This window comes from Oncorhynchus mykiss, chromosome 6 (assembly GCF_057628025.1).
Source record: "Oncorhynchus mykiss isolate SJ-2025 chromosome 6, ASM5762802v1, whole genome shotgun sequence".
Lineage (NCBI taxonomy): Eukaryota > Metazoa > Chordata > Actinopteri > Salmoniformes > Salmonidae > Oncorhynchus > Oncorhynchus mykiss.
In genome coordinates this window covers 6600423-6620784 of record NC_143027.1, presented here as the reverse complement: position 1 = coordinate 6620784, position 20362 = coordinate 6600423, and the positions used below count along the sequence as shown (strand labels likewise).

The window sequence follows — 20362 nt, the reverse complement described above, 5'->3', positions numbered from 1 at the left end:
TATTTGACTCTTTGCAAACTGGAATCCATATATCCGGAGGCTGCATTCATTGTAGCTGGGGATTTTAACAAGGCTAATCTGAAAAAACAAGACTCCCTAAATGTTATCAGCATATCGATTGCGCAACCAGGGCTGGAAAAACCTTGGATCATTACTATTCTAACTTCCGCGACGCATATAAGGCCCTGCCCCGCTCTCCTTTCGGAAAAGCTGACCACGACTCTGTTGATCCCTGCCTACAGACAGAAACTAAAACAAGAAGCTCCCGCGCTGAGGTCTGTTCAACGCTGGTCCGACCAATCTGATTCCACACTCCAAGACTGCTTCCATCACGTGGACTGGGATATGTTTCGTATTGCGTCAGACAACAACATTGACGAATACGCTGATTCGGTGAGCGAGTTCATTAGAACGTGCGTTGAAGATGTCGTTCCCATAGCAACGATTAAAACATTCCCAAACCAGAAACCGTGGATTGATGGCAGCATTCGCGTGAAACTGAAAGCGCGAACCACTGCTTTTAATCAGGGCAAGGTGACCGGAAACATGACCGAATACAAACAGTGTAACTATTCCCTCTGCAAGGCAATCAAACAAGCTAAGCGTCAGTATAGAGACAAGGTAGAATCTCAATTCAACGGCTCAGACACAAGAGGTAAGTGGCAGGGTCTACAGTCAATCACGGATTACAAAAAGAAAACCAGCCCCGTCACGGACCAGGATGTCTTGCTCCCAGGCAGACTAAATAACTTTTTTGCCCGCTTTGACGACAATACAGTGCCACTGACACGGCCCGCAACTAAAACATGCGGACTCTCCTTCACTGCAGCCGACGTGAGGAAAACATTTAAACGTGTCAACCCTCGCAAGGCTGCAGGCCCAGACGGCATCCCCAGCCGCACCCTCAGAGCATGCGCAGACCAGCTGGCTGATGTGTTTACGGACATATTCAATCAATCCCTATCCCAGTCTGTTGTTCCCACATGCTTCAAGAGGGCCACCATTGTTCCTGTTCCCAAGAAAGCTAAGGTAACTGAGCTAAACGACTACCGCCCCGTAGCACTCACTTCCGTCATCATGAAGTGCTTTGAGAGACTAGTCAAGGACCATATCACCTCCACCCTACCTGACACCCTAGACCCACTCCAATTTGCTTACCGCCCAAATAGGTCCATAGATGATGCAATCTCAACCACACTGCACACTTCCCTAACCCATCTGGACAAGAGGAATACCTATGTGAGAATGCTGTTCATCGACTACAGCTCGGCATTTAACACCATAGTGCCCTCCAAACCCTGGGTCTCGACCCCGCCCTGTGCAACTGGGTACTGGACTTCCTGACGGGCCGCCCCCAGGTGGTGAGGGTAGGCAACAACATCTCCACCCCGCTGATCCTCAACACTGGGGCCCCACAAGGGTGCGTTCTGAGCCCTCTCCTGTACTCCCTGTTCACCCACGACTGCGTGGCCACGCACGCCTCCAACTCAATCATCAAGTTTGCGGACGACACAACAGTGGTAGGCTTGATTACCAACAACGACGAGACGGCCTACAGGGAGGAGGTGAGTGCCCTCGGAGTGTGGTGTCAGGAAAATAACCTCACACTCAACGTCAACAAAACTAAGGAGATGATTGTGGACTTCAGGAAACAGCAGAGGGAACACCCCCGTATCCACATCGATGGAACAGTAGTGGAGAGGGTAGTAAGTTTTAAGTTCCTTGGCGTACACATCACAGACAAACTGAATTGGTCCACCCACACAGACAGCATCGTGATGAAGGCGCAGCAGCGCCTCTTCAACCTCAGGAGGCTGAAGAAATTCGGCTTGTCACCAAAAGCACTCACAAACTTCTACAGATGCACAATCGAGAGCATCCTGTCGGGCTGTATCACCGCCTGGTACGGCAACTGCTCCGCCCACAACCGTAAGGCTCTCCAGAGGGTAGTGAGGTCTGCACAACGCATCACCGGGGGCAAACTACCTGCCCTCCAGGACACCTACACCACCCGATGTCACAGGAAGGCCATAAAGATCATCAAGGACAACAACCACCCGAGCCACTGCCTATTCACCCCGCTATCATCCAGAAGGCGAGGTCAGTACAAGTGCATCAAAGCTGGGACCGAGAGACTGAAAAACAGCTTCTATCTCAAGGCCATCAGACTGTTAAACAGCCACCACTAACATTGAGTGGCTGCTGCCAACACACTGACTCAACTCCAGCCACTTTAATAATGGGAAATTATGTAAAATATATCACTAGCCACTTTAAACAATGCTACCTAATATAATGTTTACATACCCTACACTATTCATCTCATATGTATGTGTATATACTGTACTCTATATAATCTACTGCATCTTTATGTAATACATGTATCACTAGCCACTTTAACTATGCCACTTTGTTTATATACTCATCTCATATGTATATACTGCACTCAATACCATCTACTGTATCTTGCTTATGCCGCTCTGTACCATCACTCATTCATATATCTTTATGTCCATATTCTTTATCCCCTTACACTTGTGTCTATAAGGTAGTAGTTTTGGAATTGTTAGCTAGATTACTTGTTGGTTATTGCTGCATTGTCGGAACTAGAAGCACAAGCATTTCGCTACACTCGCATTAACATCTGCTAACCATGTGTATGTGACAAATAAATTGGATTTGATTAGATTTTTACATCACACCTACCATCACCACACCTACCATCATTACACCTACTATCTCACCTACCATACCTACCTTCACCACACCTACCATCCTTACCATCATTACACCTACCATCACCCCACCCACCATACCTACCATCCACACACCTACCATCACCACACCTGTCACACCTACAATCACCACACTTACAATACCTACAACCACCACACCTATCACACCTACCATCACCACAAATACCATACCATAATTACTTCACCACACCTACCATCTATACACCTGCCATCACCACACCTTCCATCACCTAACATTATCACATCTACCATAACCACACCTACCATATCTACCTTCACCACACCTACCATCACCACACCTACAATCACTACACTTACCATCACCAAACCTACCATCATTACACCTACCATCCCTACGATCACCACACCTACAATCACTACACTTACAATCACCATCCCTACCATCACCACACCTACCTTCCCTACCATCACACCTACCATCATCATACCTACCATCCCTACCATCACCACACCTACCTTCCCTACCATCACCACACCTACCATCATCATACCTACCATCCCTACCACACCACCTACAACACCTACCATCACCTACCATCATCACATCTACCATTATAAATGGGGATAGGTATGCTGCTTCATTCAATGATAAGGGTATTGTAGAAGGTAGATACAGGAGTAGCCTATAGTCCACAATAATAACGTCATTGAATGTACTATAATATCATTTATTTAATTGATGAATGAAATTGTAAATAGGCTCCTTCATTCAGTGAATACTGGATGTCTTTCTATCTCTGGGAGTATGTTAATGAAGGCTTTTCAGCTGTTGAACTATGGCAATGTCCAACAAATGTCTAAATCTTTCTTTCTTTTAGTCGACAAGTGATGAGCCAGATCAACCAATCAACGTCACTGCAGCTGTTCTACCCACCACCCCCACTGCTCTTCCTCCACCACCAACCTCATCCTCTTCTCCTGTTCAATTCATTTGCCGCCACACTAGAAAGGACTGGACATACAGTTGAAGTCGCAAGTTTACATACACTTAGGTTGGAGTCATTAAAACTCATTTTTCAACCACTCCACACATTTCTTGTTAACAAACTATAGTTTTGGCAAGTCGTTTAGGACATCTACTTTGTTCATGAAACAAGTTATTTTTCCCCAAAAAGTGTACCGACAGATTATTTCACTTATGATTAACTGTATCACAATTTCAGTGGGTCAGAAGTTTACATAAACTAAGTTGAATGTGTATTTAAACAGCTTGGAAAATTCCAGAAAAAGATGTCATGGCTTTAGAAGCTTCCGATAGGCTAATTGACATAATTTGAGGCAATTGGATGTGTACCTGTGGATGTATTTCAAGGCCTACCTTAAAACTCAGTGCCTCTTTGCTTGACGTCATGGGAAAATTGAAAGAAATCAGCCAAGACCTCAGAAAAAAAATTGTAGACCTCCACAAGTCTGGTCCATCCTTAGGAGCAAGTTCCAAATGCCTGAAGGTACCACATTCACCTGTACAAACAATAGTACACAAGTATAAACACCATGGGACCACGCAGCTGTCATACCACTCAGGAAGGAGACGTGCTCTGTCTCCTAGAGATGAACATACGTTGGTGCAAAACAAAAAGTGCAAATCAATCCCAGAACAACAGCAAAGGACCTTGTGACGTAGCTGGAGGAAACAGGTACAGAAATATCTTTATCCACAGTAAAACGAGTCCTATATCGACATAACCTGAAAGGCCCTCAGCAAGGAAGAAGCCACTGCTCCAAAACCACCATAGAAAAGCCAGACAACGGTTTGCAACTGCACATGTAGACAAAGATTGTACTTTTTGGAGAAATGTCCTCTGGTCTGATAAAACATAAAGAGAACTGTTCTAAAATTCACCACATGTATTGTGGGAAGCTTGTGGAAGGCTACCTGAAACGTTTGACCCAAGTTAAACAATTTAAAGGGAATGCTACCAAATACTAATTGAGTGTATGTAAACTTATGACCCACTAGGAATGTGATGAAATAAATAAAAGCTGAAATAAATCATTCTCTGTCCTATTATTCGGACATTTCACATTCTTAAAAGAAAGTGGTGATCCTAACTGACCCAAGACAGGGAATCTTTACTTGGATTAAATGTCAGGAATTGTGAAAAACTCTGTTTAAATGTATTTGGCTAAGGTGTATGTAAACTCCCGTCATCAACTGTACATACCCCTGTGCCCATCTCATTGCAATATGGTCCATCCAGGGCCTCAGCTGGGTGCCTACAATGTGAGAAATGTAAACAAGATGCTATAATTGTGTGTGTGTGTGGTTTGAGTTCCAAAAAAATACATGAGTGTGATGTGCCCCTCTGTTTTAATGTTGAAATGCCATGAATGGAAGATGACAAAGGAGATAGTGATGAGGTTGAGAACATCCAGTATGAAAATAAAGACCCCTTGGGATCTAAAATGAGTGTGGGGGCCCTCTAGTGTCTCCTTTCTGTCCGTTTGAGGATACTACAGTCACCCCTGGTGGAGGATCTTGGAACACTGCTATTTAAGAGGTTGATGAAAACCTTCAACGGTGGTGGTGCTATGTTGCATGTTATCTTGAATACCAATCAGCAGTTTGAGGACAGAATGAAATGGTGTAAACTTAACAGGTTGAACTTGTTGAGGACACTCTTCTAAAAAGGGGTTCCAACAGGGTTCTTGGCTGTCACCAAAGGAAAATCTTTTTTGGTTCCAGGTAGAACCCTCTGTGGAATGGAGCCCAAAAGTGTTCTACCTCGGCACAGAAGGGGTTCTACCTGGAACCAAAAAGGGTTCTCCTATGGGGACAGCGGAATAATCCTTTTAGGTTGTAGAAAGCACCTTGTTCTTAGTGTAGGTCTATATTGCAGTGGTGGTTCAGTGGTTTTCTGTAATAAAATAAATGGTTCATTGGTGGTGGGGAGTTAAGATGATCTGAAATAATATGAAACATCCCCACTTTTAGCCCACATTTACAAGCAGGCAAAGTAACCTCCTATGTGTGCTGAGGCATGTGTGATCACTCAACATTGACAGGACCGACAGAAAAAGACATGCTCACATGTAAACAAAAGACAACATGTGTCTAACTTGCACCGTTATGCAATTATTAAGAGACTAGATACAAACAGCTAATCCTGGCTACCAATGTTCTAGCATTCATTTATTGAAGATAGCCAGTGGTGTAAAGTACTTAAGTAAAACTACTTTAAAGTACTTCTTAAGTCGTTTTTGTATCTGTACTGTATTTTACTAGTTATATTGTTGCCAACTTTTACTTTTACTTCACTACATTCCTAAAGAAAATAATGTACTTTTTACTCCACACATTTTCCCTGACATCAAAAAGTACTTGTTACATTTTGACAGGAAAATGGTCCAATTTACACAATTATCAAGAGAACATCCCTGGTCACCCCTACTGCCTCTGATCTGGAGGACTCACTAAACAGAGAACATCCCTGGTCACCCCTACTGCCTCTGATCTGGAGGACTCACTAAACAGAGAACATCCCTGGTCACCCCTACTGCCTCTGATCTGGAGGACTCACTAAACAGAGAACATCCCTAGTCACCCCTACTGCCTCTGATCTGGAGGACTCACTAAACAGAGAACATCCCTGGTCACCCCTACTGCCTCTGATCTGGAGGACTCACTAAACAGAGAACATCCCTGGTCACCCCTACTGCCTCTGATCTGGAGGACTCACTAAACAGAGAACATCCCTGGTCACCCCTACTGCCTCTGATCTGGAGGACTCACTAAACAGAGAACATCCCTGGTCATCCCTACTGCCTCTGATCTGGAGGACTCACTAAACAGAGAACATCCCTGGTCACCCCTACTGCCTCTGATCTGGAGGACTCACTAAACAGAGAACATCCCTGGTCATCCCTACTGCCTCTGATCTGGAGGACTCACTAAACAGAGAACATCCCTGGTCACCCCTACTGCCTCTGATCTGGTGGACTCACTAAACAGAGAACATCCCTGGTCACCCCTACTGCCTCTGATCTGGAGGACTCACTAAACAGAGAACATCCCTGGTCACCCCTACTGCCTCTGATCTGGTGGACTCACTAAACAGAGAACATCCCTGGTCACCCCTACTGCCTCTGATCTGGTGGACTCACTAAACAGAGAACATCCCTGGTCACCCCTACTGCCTCTGATCTGGAGGACTCACTAAACAGAGAACATCCCTGGTCACCCCTACTGCCTCTGATCTGGAGGACTCACTAAACAGAGAACATCCCTGGTCATCCCTACTGCCTCTGATCTGGCGGACTCACTAAACATAGAAGCTTTGTTTGTAAATTATATCTGAGTGTTGGAGTGTTCCCCTGGCTATCCGCAAATATATTTTAAAATAAAATAAAATTGTACCATCTGGTTTGCTTAATAGAAGGAATTTGAAATGGTTTACACTTGTACTTTTACTTTTGATACTTAAGTACATTTAAAACCAAATACTTTTAGACTTTTACTCAAGTAGTATTTCACTGGGGGACTCTCACTTTTACTTGTCATTTTCTATTAAGGTATCTTTACTTTTACTCAAGTATGACTATTGAGTACTTTTTCCACCACTGAGGCAAGCAGATCAGAGATGTCAAGGTGGCACCCAAGCATATGCCATGTGTATATGTGCCACACACAAATATGTATGGTCATATTCTTTATGTTTTACTTCATTTGTTATCTGATGGATCCATCCCTTGTATCATTTTCTAGGCCTCCCAGGTATTTTCATTTAAAGTAATGTATATGATTACTGCTGCTAGGGGGAGCTGTGATGTCAATGGGGAGCGTTAGTGAGATCGTGAGGTCTTAGAGGTTTCTTCTTCAATCTTGGAGAATGCCTACTACTGAAAACTAATAACGTTTCTCCGTCTCATCATTTTACCCTATTAATCAAGTTACGTAATGTGCAAAAGTGTCACGTTCTGACCTCTATTTCCTTTGTTTTGTATTTATTTAGTATGGTCAGGGCGTGAGTTGGGTGGGCAGTCTATGTTTGTTTTTCTATGTTTTGGGGCAGTTCTATGTTTTCGGCCTAGTATGGTTCTCAATCAGAGGCAGGTGTCATTAGTTGTCTCTGATTGAGAATCATACTTAGGTAGCCTGGGTTTCACTGTTTGTTTGTGGGTGATTGTTCCTGTCTTTGTGTAGTGTTCACCAGATAGGCTGTTTTGAGTTCTCACGTTTCTTGTTTTCGTTAGTTTGTTCATGTATAGTGTCTTCATTAAATTACAATGAACAACCACCACGCTGCGCTTTGGTCCGCTTCTCCTCCTCCTACAGACGAACGCCCTTACAGAATCACCCACCACAACAGGACCAAGCGGTGTGGTAATGGGCAACGGAGAAAGCAGCAGCAGGAGCAGCGCGAGGAGGTATGGACATGGGAGGACGTTATGGACAGCAATGGCATGGGTTATACTACTTGGGAGGAGATCGACAGGTGGGCGGCCGACCCAGGGAGAGTGCCGGAGCCCGCCTGGGATTCGATGGAGCAGTGCGCGGAGGGCTATCAGAGAATGGAGTTGGCGAAGCAGGCACGGCGGCGCGGAAGGAAGCCCGAGAGGCAGCCCCAAAAATTTCTTGGGGGGGGGCTAACAGGGAGTATGGCTACGCCAGGTAGGAGACCTGGGCAGACTCCCTGTGCTTACCGGGGGGCTAGAGAGACCGGAGAGGCACCGTGTTATGCAGTGGTGCGCACGGTGTCTCCAGTGCGGGTGCATAGCCCGGTGCGGTATATTCCAGCTCCGCGTGTCGGCCGGGCTAGATTGAGCGTCGAGCCTAATGCCATGAAGCCGGCTCTACGCAGCTGGTCCCCAGTGCGTCTCCTTGGGCCGGCTTACATGGCACCAGCCTTGCGCTCGGTGTCTCCGGTTCGCCTGCATAGCCCAGTGCGGGCTATTCCACCACGCCGCACTGGCAGGGCGACCGTGAGCATTCAACCAGGTAAGGTTGGGCAGGCTCGGTGCTCAAGAGCTCCAGTGCGCCTGCACGGTCCGGTCTTTCCAGTACCACCTCCACACCCCAGCCCTCCGGTAGCAGCTCCCTGCACAAGGCTTCCTGTGCGTGTCCTCGGCCCAGTACCACCAGTGCCAGCACCACGCATCAGGCCTACAGTGCGCCTCGCCTGTCCAGCACTACCAGAGCCTCCCTCCTGTTCAGCGCTGCCGGAGCCTCTCGCCTGTCCGGCGCCGCTGCCGGAGCCTCCCGCCTGTCCGGCGTCTCTGCCGGAGCTTCCCGTCTGCCCAGCGCCATCGGAGCTTCCCGTCTGCCCAACGCCATCGGAGCTTCCCGTCTGCCCAACGCCGCCAGCGCCGCCCGTCTGCCCAGCGCCGCCAGCGCCGCCCGTCTGCCCAACGCCGCCCGTCTGCCCAGCGCCGCCAGTGCCGCCCGTCTGCCCAGCGCCGCCAGTGCCGCCCGTCTGCCCAGCGCCGCCAGTGCCGCCCGTCTGCCCAGCGCCGCCAGTGCCGCCCGTCTGCCCAGCGCCGCCAGTGCCGCCCGTCTGCCCAGCGCCGCCAGTGCCGCCCGTCTGCCCAGCGCCGCCAGTGCCGCCCGTCTGCCCGGCGCCGCCAGTGCCGCCCGTCAGCCAGGGGCCGCCAGTGCCGCCCGTCAGCCAGGGGCCGCCAGTGCCGCCCGTCAGCCAGGGGCCGCCAGTGCCGCCAGTCAGCCAGGGGCCGCCAGTGCCGCCAGTCAACCAGGGGCCGCCAGTGCCGCCAGTCAGCCCAGCGCCAGCGCCGCCAGTCAACCAGGGGCCGCCAGTGCCGCCAGTCAGCCAGGGGCCGCCAGTCAGCCAGGGGCCGCCAGTGCCGCCAGTCAGCCAGGGGCCGCTAGAGCCCCTCCGCCCGGAGCAGCTGCCCCTCGGTCCCGAGCAGCTGCCGCCCCTCTGTCCCGAGCAGCTGCCGCCCCTCTGTCCCGAGCTGCTGCCGCCCCTCTGTCCCGAGCAGCTGTCCCTCTGTCCCAAGCAGCTGTCCCTCTGTCCCGAGCAGCTGTCCCTCTGTCCCGAGAAGCTGCCCCTCTGTCCCAAGCAGCCCCTCGGTCCAGTGGGGTCATTGAGAGGGGTGGGCATGGTGAGTAAGCCACGGAGGCGGACAATAAGGCGGACTGAGACAATGGCGAAGTGGGGTCCGCGTCCCGCGCCAGAGCCGCCACCGCGGACAGACGCCCACCCAGACCCTCCCCTATAGGTCAAGGTTTTGCGGCCGGAGTCCGCACCTTTGGGGGGGGGGTACTGTCACGTTCTGACCTCTATTTCCTTTGTTTTGTATTTATTTAGTATGGTCAGGGCGTGAGTTGGGTGGGCAGTCTATGTTTGTTTTTCTATGTTTTGGGGCAGTTCTATGTTTTCGGCCTAGTATGGTTCTCAATCAGAGGCAGGTGTCATTAGTTGTCTCTGATTGAGAATCATACTTAGGTAGCCTGGGTTTCACTGTTTGTTTGTGGGTGATTGTTCCTGTCTTTGTGTAGTGTTCACCAGATAGGCTGTTTTGAGTTCTCACGTTTCTTGTTTTCGTTAGTTTGTTCATGTATAGTGTCTTCATTAAATTACAATGAACCACCACGCTGCGCTTTGGTCCGCTTCTCCTCCTCCTACAGACGAACGCCCTTACAAAAAGTCCTATTTGTTTTATTTTCTATCAAAGACTCAGTTTAGTTCAGGTAATATATGTAAATATGTGATGTCTCGATAAAATGTGTTAATATTTCTACAAAAATAGCATTTAACAGTTTGCTAGCTTGATGCTAACCAAATTTAGCTTGGATAAGCACTAGCTAGCTCTAGGCTAGTTTATCTCAGTCTGATAGCTTACATGTTAGTGGTTTATAATATAATGGTTGTAGCACCGTTTAGCACAGGCCTCCAGTAATGTATAGCTTTTTCCAAATTGACACTGATAGTACAGTGAGTTATATATAATGTGAATGTGTAGATGTGTGGTGATAGTATTTTAACCTCAGACCTTTTATTTTTTTGATACTGGAATATGAAATGTGGAGATGTAATGCAACAATAGAGTTGTAATGGATACTTGGTTTTGATGCAGCAACCAATTTGGCAACGGAATTATGAGTTGTAATCAATTAATAATTCACAAACAAAATACACATCAGAAAAATCACTAGAACTAATTGTTAGCTCCACCACTACTTGTTACTTCTGTGAACGTTCATTATCCCCCCTCCTCACAAAGACAAATGTGAAAATATCTTGAAGTTATGTGGGGTTTTGGTAACGGAATTACAAGGCACAAGACAATATTACCAAAACGATTTCTCCAAACCCAAATGTAAGTGTTGATAATAGTAGTCAGGGGTCTTTATGTCAACATGATTCTGTTTTTATGTAGTTCTGATATTGGACCTCTTTAGACTTTTTCTGGTGATGTTTTCTAAGATCCCTTTTCCATCTGTTGACCCAGAAATCAAAGCCTTCACTGGTTGAAAAATGTATCTAGAATTACATTTACCAAAAATATACACTCTTAGATTTCATTTCACACCCAATTACACATGCTCCTATGAACGTCATAATTGGTGCTCAAATCAAAATCTAATTTTATTGGTCACAACACATGGTTAGTAGATGTTATTGCGAGTCTAGCGAAATGCTTGTGCTTCTAGTTCCGATAGTGCAGTATTATCTAACAAGTAATATCTAACAATTTCACAAATACCTAATAGACAATAATTTGACATGGAAATGCCCTACTGTACCTCTAGAGATACTATCCATCCCCAACTAGTAATAAAGTGGTCGGGCTGGTTGCTACTGGCCTCTCCAGCTTCAGGCTGAATTCCACCCATGATATGAGGAGGTTACCTGGACATACAGGGAGAAACTACAGGCTGAATCCCACCCATGATGAGAGGAGGTTTACTGGACACACAGGGAGAAACTACAGTCTGAATCCCACCCATGATGAGAGGAGGTTTACTGGACACACAGGGAGAAACTACAGTCTGAATCACACCCATGATGAGACTACCTTTAAGGCATAAGGGTTTGGTTATTGTTAGTGTTTAGGTTAGGGTCCGTTTTAAGTTTTGGTCAGACGGGCTGTCAATGGGATGTTGGTCAGAAAAGTCAATTTCGTCTTTCCCTTCTCAAACCTGTCCTCCCCCTAAACAGCTCATATCATGTATTCCACCACCAGCACACCTGATTCACTAATCAGAGGTTTGGATGATTAGTCGACCAGTGGAACAAAGTGGACTGGATCTAGGTGAACTATGTGGAGAGTCTTCCAGGGACAGTACAGCACAGACTGAGAAGCTAACAACAGTGTAGTTTACTCAACTCATTCAAACTATGAATATTGTTTAGAGAGAAGATCTGCACAAGGGCATAAAGTTTAAGATATAGCAAGAGAGGACAATATGGTGCAAGGTAGCCAAAGTGGAATCAAAAGTCATAGGCCTAATCATCAATCAAATATGAAATATAAAACCAAAATATAATCTACATATAAAGACAACATGTCATCTACATGTGTTATAGAATAGCTCCCTTCTCACTTCCCAGGTCATGTTTGGACTGGAACGTGACAACTCAACGGGCTATGCGCATCTCCCCAATAGCCTACAGAAAACTTTCCTGAGTGCAATGTCATTAATGTGACCGATATGTACAGTATAATAAGCATAGTGAAGAAGGAAAAGATCCCACCTCTGACACACAGCAGAGACATCGCTGCTGAGATTTCCCCTGGAGCAAGAGTCCCTCAAGAATTTAAAAACAGTCATTGCGTTACAATGAATGTCCTCCCCAAACGCTTGTTGCATCGTGAACTATCCTCCCAGTCCCTTGGGATTTCAGCGGATGGATGATGCGCCGCTGCCATTTACTTGGATGAGAAGTTGGACGAACGCTCCTCCAGCTCACGATACGAAATGGTGGAGAACAACAGTGTGGTGATGTGTCGTTCACGAACGAACGGCTCTTTTTGAACGGATCTTTTTGTTGAACCTCGGGAACCGAATTGCATCGGTGAAAGAGCCATTCATCTGGTTCTATGATTTGCAAACTGCTACTACTGCTTGTTGAGATCAGAACAACGTTTTTGTGTAGATAAATTACAACATCATTATCTAAAGGGGGTGAATCCTCACTGCAGAAATAATAAATAGTGGGGAGAGAGTTGTGAATGTATGTTTGTTTGTACAGTTATGGCTGTAATGTTATTATTTTGTGTTCTCACTAAACACCCACATTTGTATTTGTGTGGGAAATGTTTGTAGGCTATGGTTGCTGTTTGTATTTCATTGAACTTTAGGCCCATACAAAGACAAATCACACAACATAGACTACCAAATAACCTTAGGCAAAAATACACGAAATAAAAGTCAAGTGAAAATAGTTATAAATGACTTTATCAATTATGAGTAGCTAAACATTATCGACTTTTGGACACTGATGCGCAGGAGAACCCCTAGCTGTCAATCAAGCAGGCGCGGTGAACGGATTATGACGCTCAAGCGTTCCAAATGACGCAACAATACAGCTCCAGACCAGAGAAAGTTAATGCCGAGGATATTATTCGGTTCAACACTAAAACTGAGGTTTGACACGTGTGATTTGAGGTGAGTCAAATATTTACAAAAGTTTACAATACATTAACCATCCGCTTCGTTATTTCTGTTGCTATCAATCACTCCATCTGTATCTACTCTTCTGTCTGTCTTTCGGACTATCTGAATTGTCTGTGTACTGTCTAGCCAGCATATGCCAGAAAGGTTCTTTCACATAGGCTCATATTCACAAAGTCTCATAGAAGGAGTGCTGATCAATAATCAGTTTGGGCTTTTAAATTAAACTGAATACGTTTTGATGGACAGGAGGTGACCTGATCCTAGATCAGCACTCCTACCCTGAAACACTTTGTGAACACAATCCAGGTGTACTGTGATTATGAAGTTGTGATGAGGTATTATTATATTAGTTGTGCTGATGCATGATGGGTTGTAGGCTAGAGCTTGAGGACTCAACTCTGAAGACTGTTTCTCAATTCACTGACCTGGTGAGTAAATGTTGTGTACAATGGCACCATCTAGTGACAGAAACATAGAAACACACATTGTTGCTGAACGAAGGCATCTCTTTATTTTCCAGAAATAAAACGTGTAGACCTTTCCTGCAGTCTCTGAGGAGATGGACACCTCTTCTTCTTCTGGACGATCTCCGTCTCCTACTGGGACTGTCTTCTTACCCCCTCCTATCATGTGGAACAGTCTGTAAGTCATTCATCACATAACCTAGCTCTGGTCCAGGGCATTATGTACGGCTTGCTGAAGGAAGGCTCAGTGTCTGCAAGCTGTACGTAACGCCCTGGACCAGAGTGACACATTACCCACCTCTGGCCATCATGGACAGTCAACTCATCACATTCACGTACTGTAAGCCACAGTTGTGTGATTTGTGTTATTAAAGACAGTTAAATTGAGCAGAAGTTAAATTATTATTTTAATATTGTAGTAAATTGTCTGAGTTCACTTCCTAAATAATGTGTTGACATTCCTTTGCTCCCAGCTACAAGCAGGCAGAGATGGAGGTTTACTTCCCGAGAGAAGAGAAGAAGACCTGTACAGAGAAGGAAGCCCACATGCTTGAGTTGATGGGGAAGGATCAAACGATCCGAAATCAGAAGAAGGAGATGGGCAGACTTCAAGTGTGCCTCTGGGAGGAGGAAAAGAAGAAGAGGAATGGTGGAACGGAGAAGGACAAGATCATTGAACAATTACAGTCTGAGACAGACCACCTCAGAGCCCTTTTAAAAGATGAAAGGAGGAGAAGAAGAGTAGAAAGGGGTATACTGAAAGAGTGGAAGGCTGAGATCCTGAGACTGAGGGAGGCAGAGAGCCAGAGGGAGGCAGAGAGCCAGAGGGAGTCAGAGAGCGAGAGGGAGGCAGAGAGCCAGAGAGATGCAGAAAGACAGAGAGAAGCAGAGAGACAGAGAGAAGCAGAGAGACAGAGAGAAGCAAAGAGACAGAGAGAAGCAGAGAGACAGAGGGAGGCAGAGAGAGAGAGGGAAGCAGAGAGACAGAGGGAGGCAGAGAGACAGAGAGAAGCAGAGAGACAGAGGGAAGCAGAGAGACAGAGGGAAGCAGAGAGAGCCACAGAAGCAATGGAGCACCAGAGAAAACTGCAGGAGATCCACAGACTCAACCAACTGCTGGATCTACTGATGGTGGACCTACAACTGGCCCACGTAAGACATGTCATTGTTATTATTAAAAGGCAGTGTATATTTACCCAGCTGAAAATGAATAGTGGCAGACAGCGGTACGCTAACCCAATGTTAACTTTCATTCCTTTCCTTAACCCTTACCTTAACCTCACTGAAACTATACCTAACCTTTACCTTAACCCAACCCTAGGTCCTGAACCTAACCATCATTTATCTCAACCCCTATGCCTTTCTTCTGCCGGTTGAATATCCACTTCCTTATTAACGTCATTACTGTTGTTGTTGTTGACTGTATCTGTGCAGGTTGTAAATAGTTGCATTAGTGAAGCATCATCTGTAGGAGTAATTTCTACAAGCATACATTGTTGTAACATCACACAAATTGTAACAGGAATTTCTCAAACCCCTAACTGAATGGGCAAGAAGGTTGTGTGTTTGTATTTGTACACATTTTGGACATAATTGATTCCATAAAATGTCTCATAATTTTTTCAAGCCATGATAATACATTAATTGACAATGAATTGTCCAGATGAATTGATCAACATGACCCTGCTATTGATGTTGTCCAGTGTTTGATTCAATTACCTAGCTCTAGGTTGTATTTCTGTGTATCGTTCTCTGCAAATCCTTTGAAAGTATGTCTTGGTAACAGATTATCACTAATTTTACCTTTTAAAATGAAGCAAGAGATTGAGAGATTGAGGCTATGGCAGAAAGTCATGGAGGATCAGCGACCAAGACTGGCCTGGAACAACAAACCTATTGAAACAGGAAGAGAGAGGGAAAGAGAGAGAGAAAGGGAGATGGAAAGGGAGAGAAAAGCAGAATTGGAAAGTCAAGAAATGAAGAAGAAAGTGGAACAGGCAGAAGAAACGATAAAAGCGTTAGAACGAGAGATTGAGAGATTGAAAGAGATTGAGAAGGAAATCATATTTGAAAGAGAAAGAGACATACGTATTGCAGAGAATGAGAAAGTCAAACTGGTCAACGAAAAGGTAAAAGAGTTAGAGAGAGAGGTTGAGAGACTGAAAGAAGATATGACAACAAAAGAGATTCAATACAAAATCAAATTTGAAAGAGCGAAAGAAGCGTTTAGAAGACAGAATGAGAGAGTGAAACAGGTTAACCAAAATGTACTAGTGTTAGACAGAGAGGTTGTGAGAATGAAAGAAGAGATTAGATTGAAAGACGAGACTGAACCAGAGAGAACATTTGATAGAGACAGAGAGAGAGAAAATGATTGGAGACGAAGTGAAGAGGAGTTGAAAAATAGAGTGGAGAAAGAGATGGAGATGGAGACAGCCCTCATCAATGACAAAAAGACGTCTGAATTGGAGGAAGTCTTCAAGAAAATCAAGGAACAGCAGATAGAATTAGAAAATATGGAAACAGACAAATATAAATGGAAACAGAACCAAATGGACATGGAGGAGAAGATGGAGGGTGAGCACAACAAACAGAAAGAGGTAGAAAGAAAGAGAATGGAGAAAATACCAAAACAGAGACAAGAAGAAGATGAGAAGAAGAAGGAGATGGAGAGAGAAGAAGAAGAGGAGAGACGCAAACAGAAGCACATAGAGATGGAAGAGGAAGAAAGAGAGAGGGAGAAAGAGAGACAGAGAGAGATCAAAAGGAAGAGAATGGAGAAGAGACAGAAAATTATGGAAAGAGAAGAAGAGAGACAGAGAGAGATTGAAAGAGAGATTGAAGAAGAAAGATGTAAACAGAAGCAAATAGAGATGGAAGAGGAAGAACGAGAAAGGGAGAAAGAGAGACAGAGAGAGATCAAAAGGAAGAGAATGGAGAAGAGACAGAAAATTATGGAAAGAGAAGAAGAGAGACAGAGAGAGATTGAAAGAGAGCACGAAGAAGAAAGATGTAAACAGAAGCAAATAGAGATGGAAGAGGAAGAACGAGAAGAAGAGAGACAGAGAGAGATCAAAAGAAAGAGAATGGAGAAGAGACAGAAAAACATGGAAAGAGAAGTGAGACAGAAAGAGATTGAAAGAGAGAATGAAGAACAACTATTTAAACAGAAGCAAATAGAGATGGAAGAGGAAGAAAGAGAAGAAGAGAGACAGAGAGAGATCAAAAGAGAGAATGATGAAGAAATATGTAAACAGAAGCAAAAAGAGATGGAAGAGGAAGTACAAGAGAAGGAGAAAGAGAGACAGAGAGAGATCAAAAGAAAGATCATGGAAAAGAGACAAAAACATATCGGAAGAGAAGAAGAGAGACAGAAAGAGATTGAAAGAGAGAATGAAGAAGAAAGATGTAAACAGAAGAAAATAGAGATGGAAGAGAAAGAAAGAGAAGAAGAGAGACAGAAAGAGATTGAAAGAGAGAATGAAGAACAACTATTTAAACAGAAGCAAATAGAGATGGAAGAGGAAGAACGAGAGAGGGAGAAAGAGAGACAGAGAGAGATTGAAAGAGAGCATGAAGAAGAACTATTTGAACAGAAGCAAAAAGAGATGGAAGAGGAAGAACGAGAGAGGGAGAAAGAGAGACAGAGAGAGATTGAAAGAGAGCATGAAGAAGAACTATTTGAACAGAAGCAAAAAGAGATGGAAGAGGAAGAACGAGAAAGTGAGAAAGAGAGACAGAGAGAGATCAAAAGAAAGAGAATGGAGAAGAGACAGAAAATTATGGAAAGAGAAGAAGAGAGACAGAGAGAGATTGAAAGAGAGATTGAAGAAGAAAGATGTAAACAGAAGCAAATAGAGATGGAAGAGGAAGAACGAGAGAGGGAGAAAGAGAGACAGAGAGAGATTGAAAGAGAGCACGAAGAAGAAAGATGTAAACAGAAGAAAATAGAGATGGAAGAGAAAGAAAGAGAAGAAGAGAGACAGAGAGAGATTGAAAGAGAGCACGAAGAAGAAAGATGTAAACAGAAGCAAATAGAGATGGAAGAGGAAGAACGAGAGAGGGAGAAAGAGAGACAGAGAGAGATCAAAAGAAAGATAATGGAAAGGAGACAAAAACATATCGAAAGAGAAGAAGAGAGACAGAAAGAGATTGAAAGAGAGAATGAAGAAGAAAGATGTCAACAGAAGCAAATAGAGATGGAAGAGGAAGAAAGAGAAGAAGAGAGACAGAGAGCGATCGAAGAGAAAGAGAGACAGAGCGAGATGGGAGAGAAAGAAAGACGACAACAACAAGAGGAGAGAAAGATAATGTTTGAGAGAGATCATGAAGAAGAAAATATATGGAAACAGAAGCAAATTGACATGGAGAAGGAGGGAAGAGAGAGGGAGAACAAGAGACAGAGAGAGATAGAAGAGATACACAGACGACAACAACAAGAGGAGAGACAGAAACAAATGGAGAAGGAGAAAGAAAGGGAGAAAGACAATGACAATCAGAGAGAGATGGAATTAAAAGATCAGCAACAGAAAGAGATGGAGAAAGAAAAGATGATTATGAGAGAAAGGGAGGAAGCAGGAAGAAGAAAGGAAGGGCAGAAAAATATTTTGAGGGAAATTGAGGGACAGAATGAACTGGAGATAGAACAGGAGAGAGAGATGGAAGAAAAGCAGGAAGTGATTAAGGAAGCAGAGGAAGAGTACAGGGAAAGAGAAGAGAGAGGAAAGGAAGTAAGCATGAAGAAACATGTAGTAGTTAATGTTAAAGCAAAAGCACGGGAAGTCTTCAATAGGCGTAAAGAGAGGAGGTTAGAAGTGTTGAAGGGGGAACGAGAACACATAGAAAGAGGACAACAAATCAGGAGGGAGAAGGAGGAAAGACGGCTGGAGATGGAAAGAAAACAGGAGAGGGCAAGACAACAAGAGGAGCAGGATAAAAAACGAGAGATTGAAATTGCTAGACAGAAAGAAATGTTGAGACTAAGAGAGGAGGAGAGGCAGAGAGAGGAAGAGAGAGAGGAGGAGAGAAAGAAAGCCATCAAATGCCTTTTATCTTTAATCAGAGAGAGAGAAGAAATAATACAGGCAAAAAAAAGAGAGGAGATGGTGGAAGAGGAAAGAAGGGAGATCCTTGAGTACAAGAGGGGTGAGTTAGAGGAGGAGGAAAAAGAAGATGACAAGGAGGACATTCTCTCACCCGATAAAAGTATCCGAAGGAGAGCTGTGGGCTGGGTGAATAAAAAATGGGAGAAGAGGAACCTCAGAAAGATAGAGAGAACGTATCAGAGAGAGGCTGAGGAGGGCCATAAGATTGTCCACATAGGTAAGACCTGTTTTCCCTCTACTTATGACATCATCCTCTTTAGTCTCCTCTACACACATTTGTTCCACACCAGTCATCATGTTGCATCATTGTTTCAATATAAAACTACTGTCCAAAGAATATGTTAGCTGACATGGCTCATTGAGTGACTGACTGACATAACAAGAAAAATACTGCTGATAACAACCACGTTTTTAAATGGTACCTTGTGTCATCTACTAGTCTAACTCTCAAGACTAAGTAGAGACCCAGAAAGAGTTCCTAAAAACACACACACAAAAACGTGTTTTGGGGAGATCCGGGGGCTACTAGTGGCCATGGGGCCCTAAGTGATCACATATGCCCTGGCACTATACAAAGAATAGGTGCCATTCTGGACTCATGTTCAACTTAGGGCCAGGTCAATTCGGGATGGGGATTATTGCACTTTATTGACAAATTCCATGCCTTGCTCAACTGAAAAGAGTAAAGAATCATTGAGATCCAATTGTGTTTTCTATTCTTCATTCCCTGTGTCCATTACATTTAAGTTGATACCAGATCCACTAAGTTGAATGTAAACTCTACTTCTTCTCCCCTCCCAGCCATCCCTGGACACACAAGGCTAACATCCACCATGACCCGGGCAGAGAGAGAGAGGGAGAAGAGGAAGGAGCTGCTGAAGGCTGAGGAGAGAAGGAAGAAGATGGAGGATTTCAATAAGCAGTGGAGAGAGCGGTCCCTGCTTAAAAAACAGACTCATCAACAACTGAAGGAGGAGAGGGAGAGGATGAAGGAAAACTACCTGGAGCAGATGAATCTGGAGGCTGATGCTCAAATCAACACCCGGTGTCTAACCACCCAACACAGCCACGATTACAACCACGGTCAGGAGTTGCCCGGGTGGGCCAATGGCCAACAAGTAAGCCAAGAGCCCACTGGATCTGCTGATGGCCACCAGGAAAGGCCAAGGAGGCAACAGGCATGGGCAGAGAACCAGGAGGGGATTTCAGAGAACCAGCAGGAGGGGCCAGAGAACCATCAGGGGGGGCCAGAGAACCATCAGGGGGGGCCAGACAGTCAGCAGCTAGAAGCTCCAGAAGAGGTTGAAACATCAGAGCGAATATCCAAGACAAAGAAAAAGCCAAGCATCTGGAAGAAAATTAGGATGAGGTAAAGAATGTTTAAACATCTATTCATGTTTTACACTGTTAATATACATGTCATCACTTTAAAAAGTG

General features: G+C 44.9%; 2 protein-coding genes across 2 annotated transcripts; both read left to right on the top strand.

Moving 5' to 3' along the window:
• The first annotated feature begins 13915 nt into the window (after positions 1-13915).
• Positions 13916-15197, top strand: LOC149982719 (uncharacterized). Its single transcript, XM_090236894.1, has 2 exons — positions 13916-13998; positions 14294-15197. Exons 1-2 carry the CDS (start codon positions 13916-13918, stop codon positions 15195-15197), a joined length of 987 nt encoding a protein of 328 aa, XP_090093020.1.
• A 476-nt stretch (positions 15198-15673) lies between these two features.
• On the top strand, positions 15674-20298 carry LOC118956537 (uncharacterized). Its single transcript, XM_090239238.1, has 3 exons — positions 15674-16607; positions 18063-19142; positions 19727-20298. Exons 1-3 carry the CDS (start codon positions 15674-15676, stop codon positions 20296-20298), a joined length of 2586 nt encoding a protein of 861 aa, XP_090095364.1.
• Positions 20299-20362: the final 64 nt, after the last annotated feature.

Excerpts from the sequence above, each read along its gene's own strand:
- LOC149982719 (XM_090236894.1), top strand. The coding sequence starts at position 13,916 with ATGGACACCTCTTCTTCTTCTGGACGATCTCCGTCTCCTACTGGGACT. Across the intron at positions 13,999-14,293 it reads CCTATCATGTGGAACAGTCT|CTACAAGCAGGCAGAGATGG; the intron begins GTAAGTCATTCA and ends CTTTGCTCCCAG.
- LOC118956537 (XM_090239238.1), top strand. The coding sequence starts at position 15,674 with ATGGAGGATCAGCGACCAAGACTGGCCTGGAACAACAAACCTATTGAA. Across the intron at positions 16,608-18,062 it reads GAAGAGAATGGAGAAGAGAC|AAGAGAAAGAGAGACAGAGC; the intron begins AGAAAATTATGG and ends AGAGAGCGATCG. Across the intron at positions 19,143-19,726 it reads CCATAAGATTGTCCACATAG|CCATCCCTGGACACACAAGG; the intron begins GTAAGACCTGTT and ends CTCCCCTCCCAG.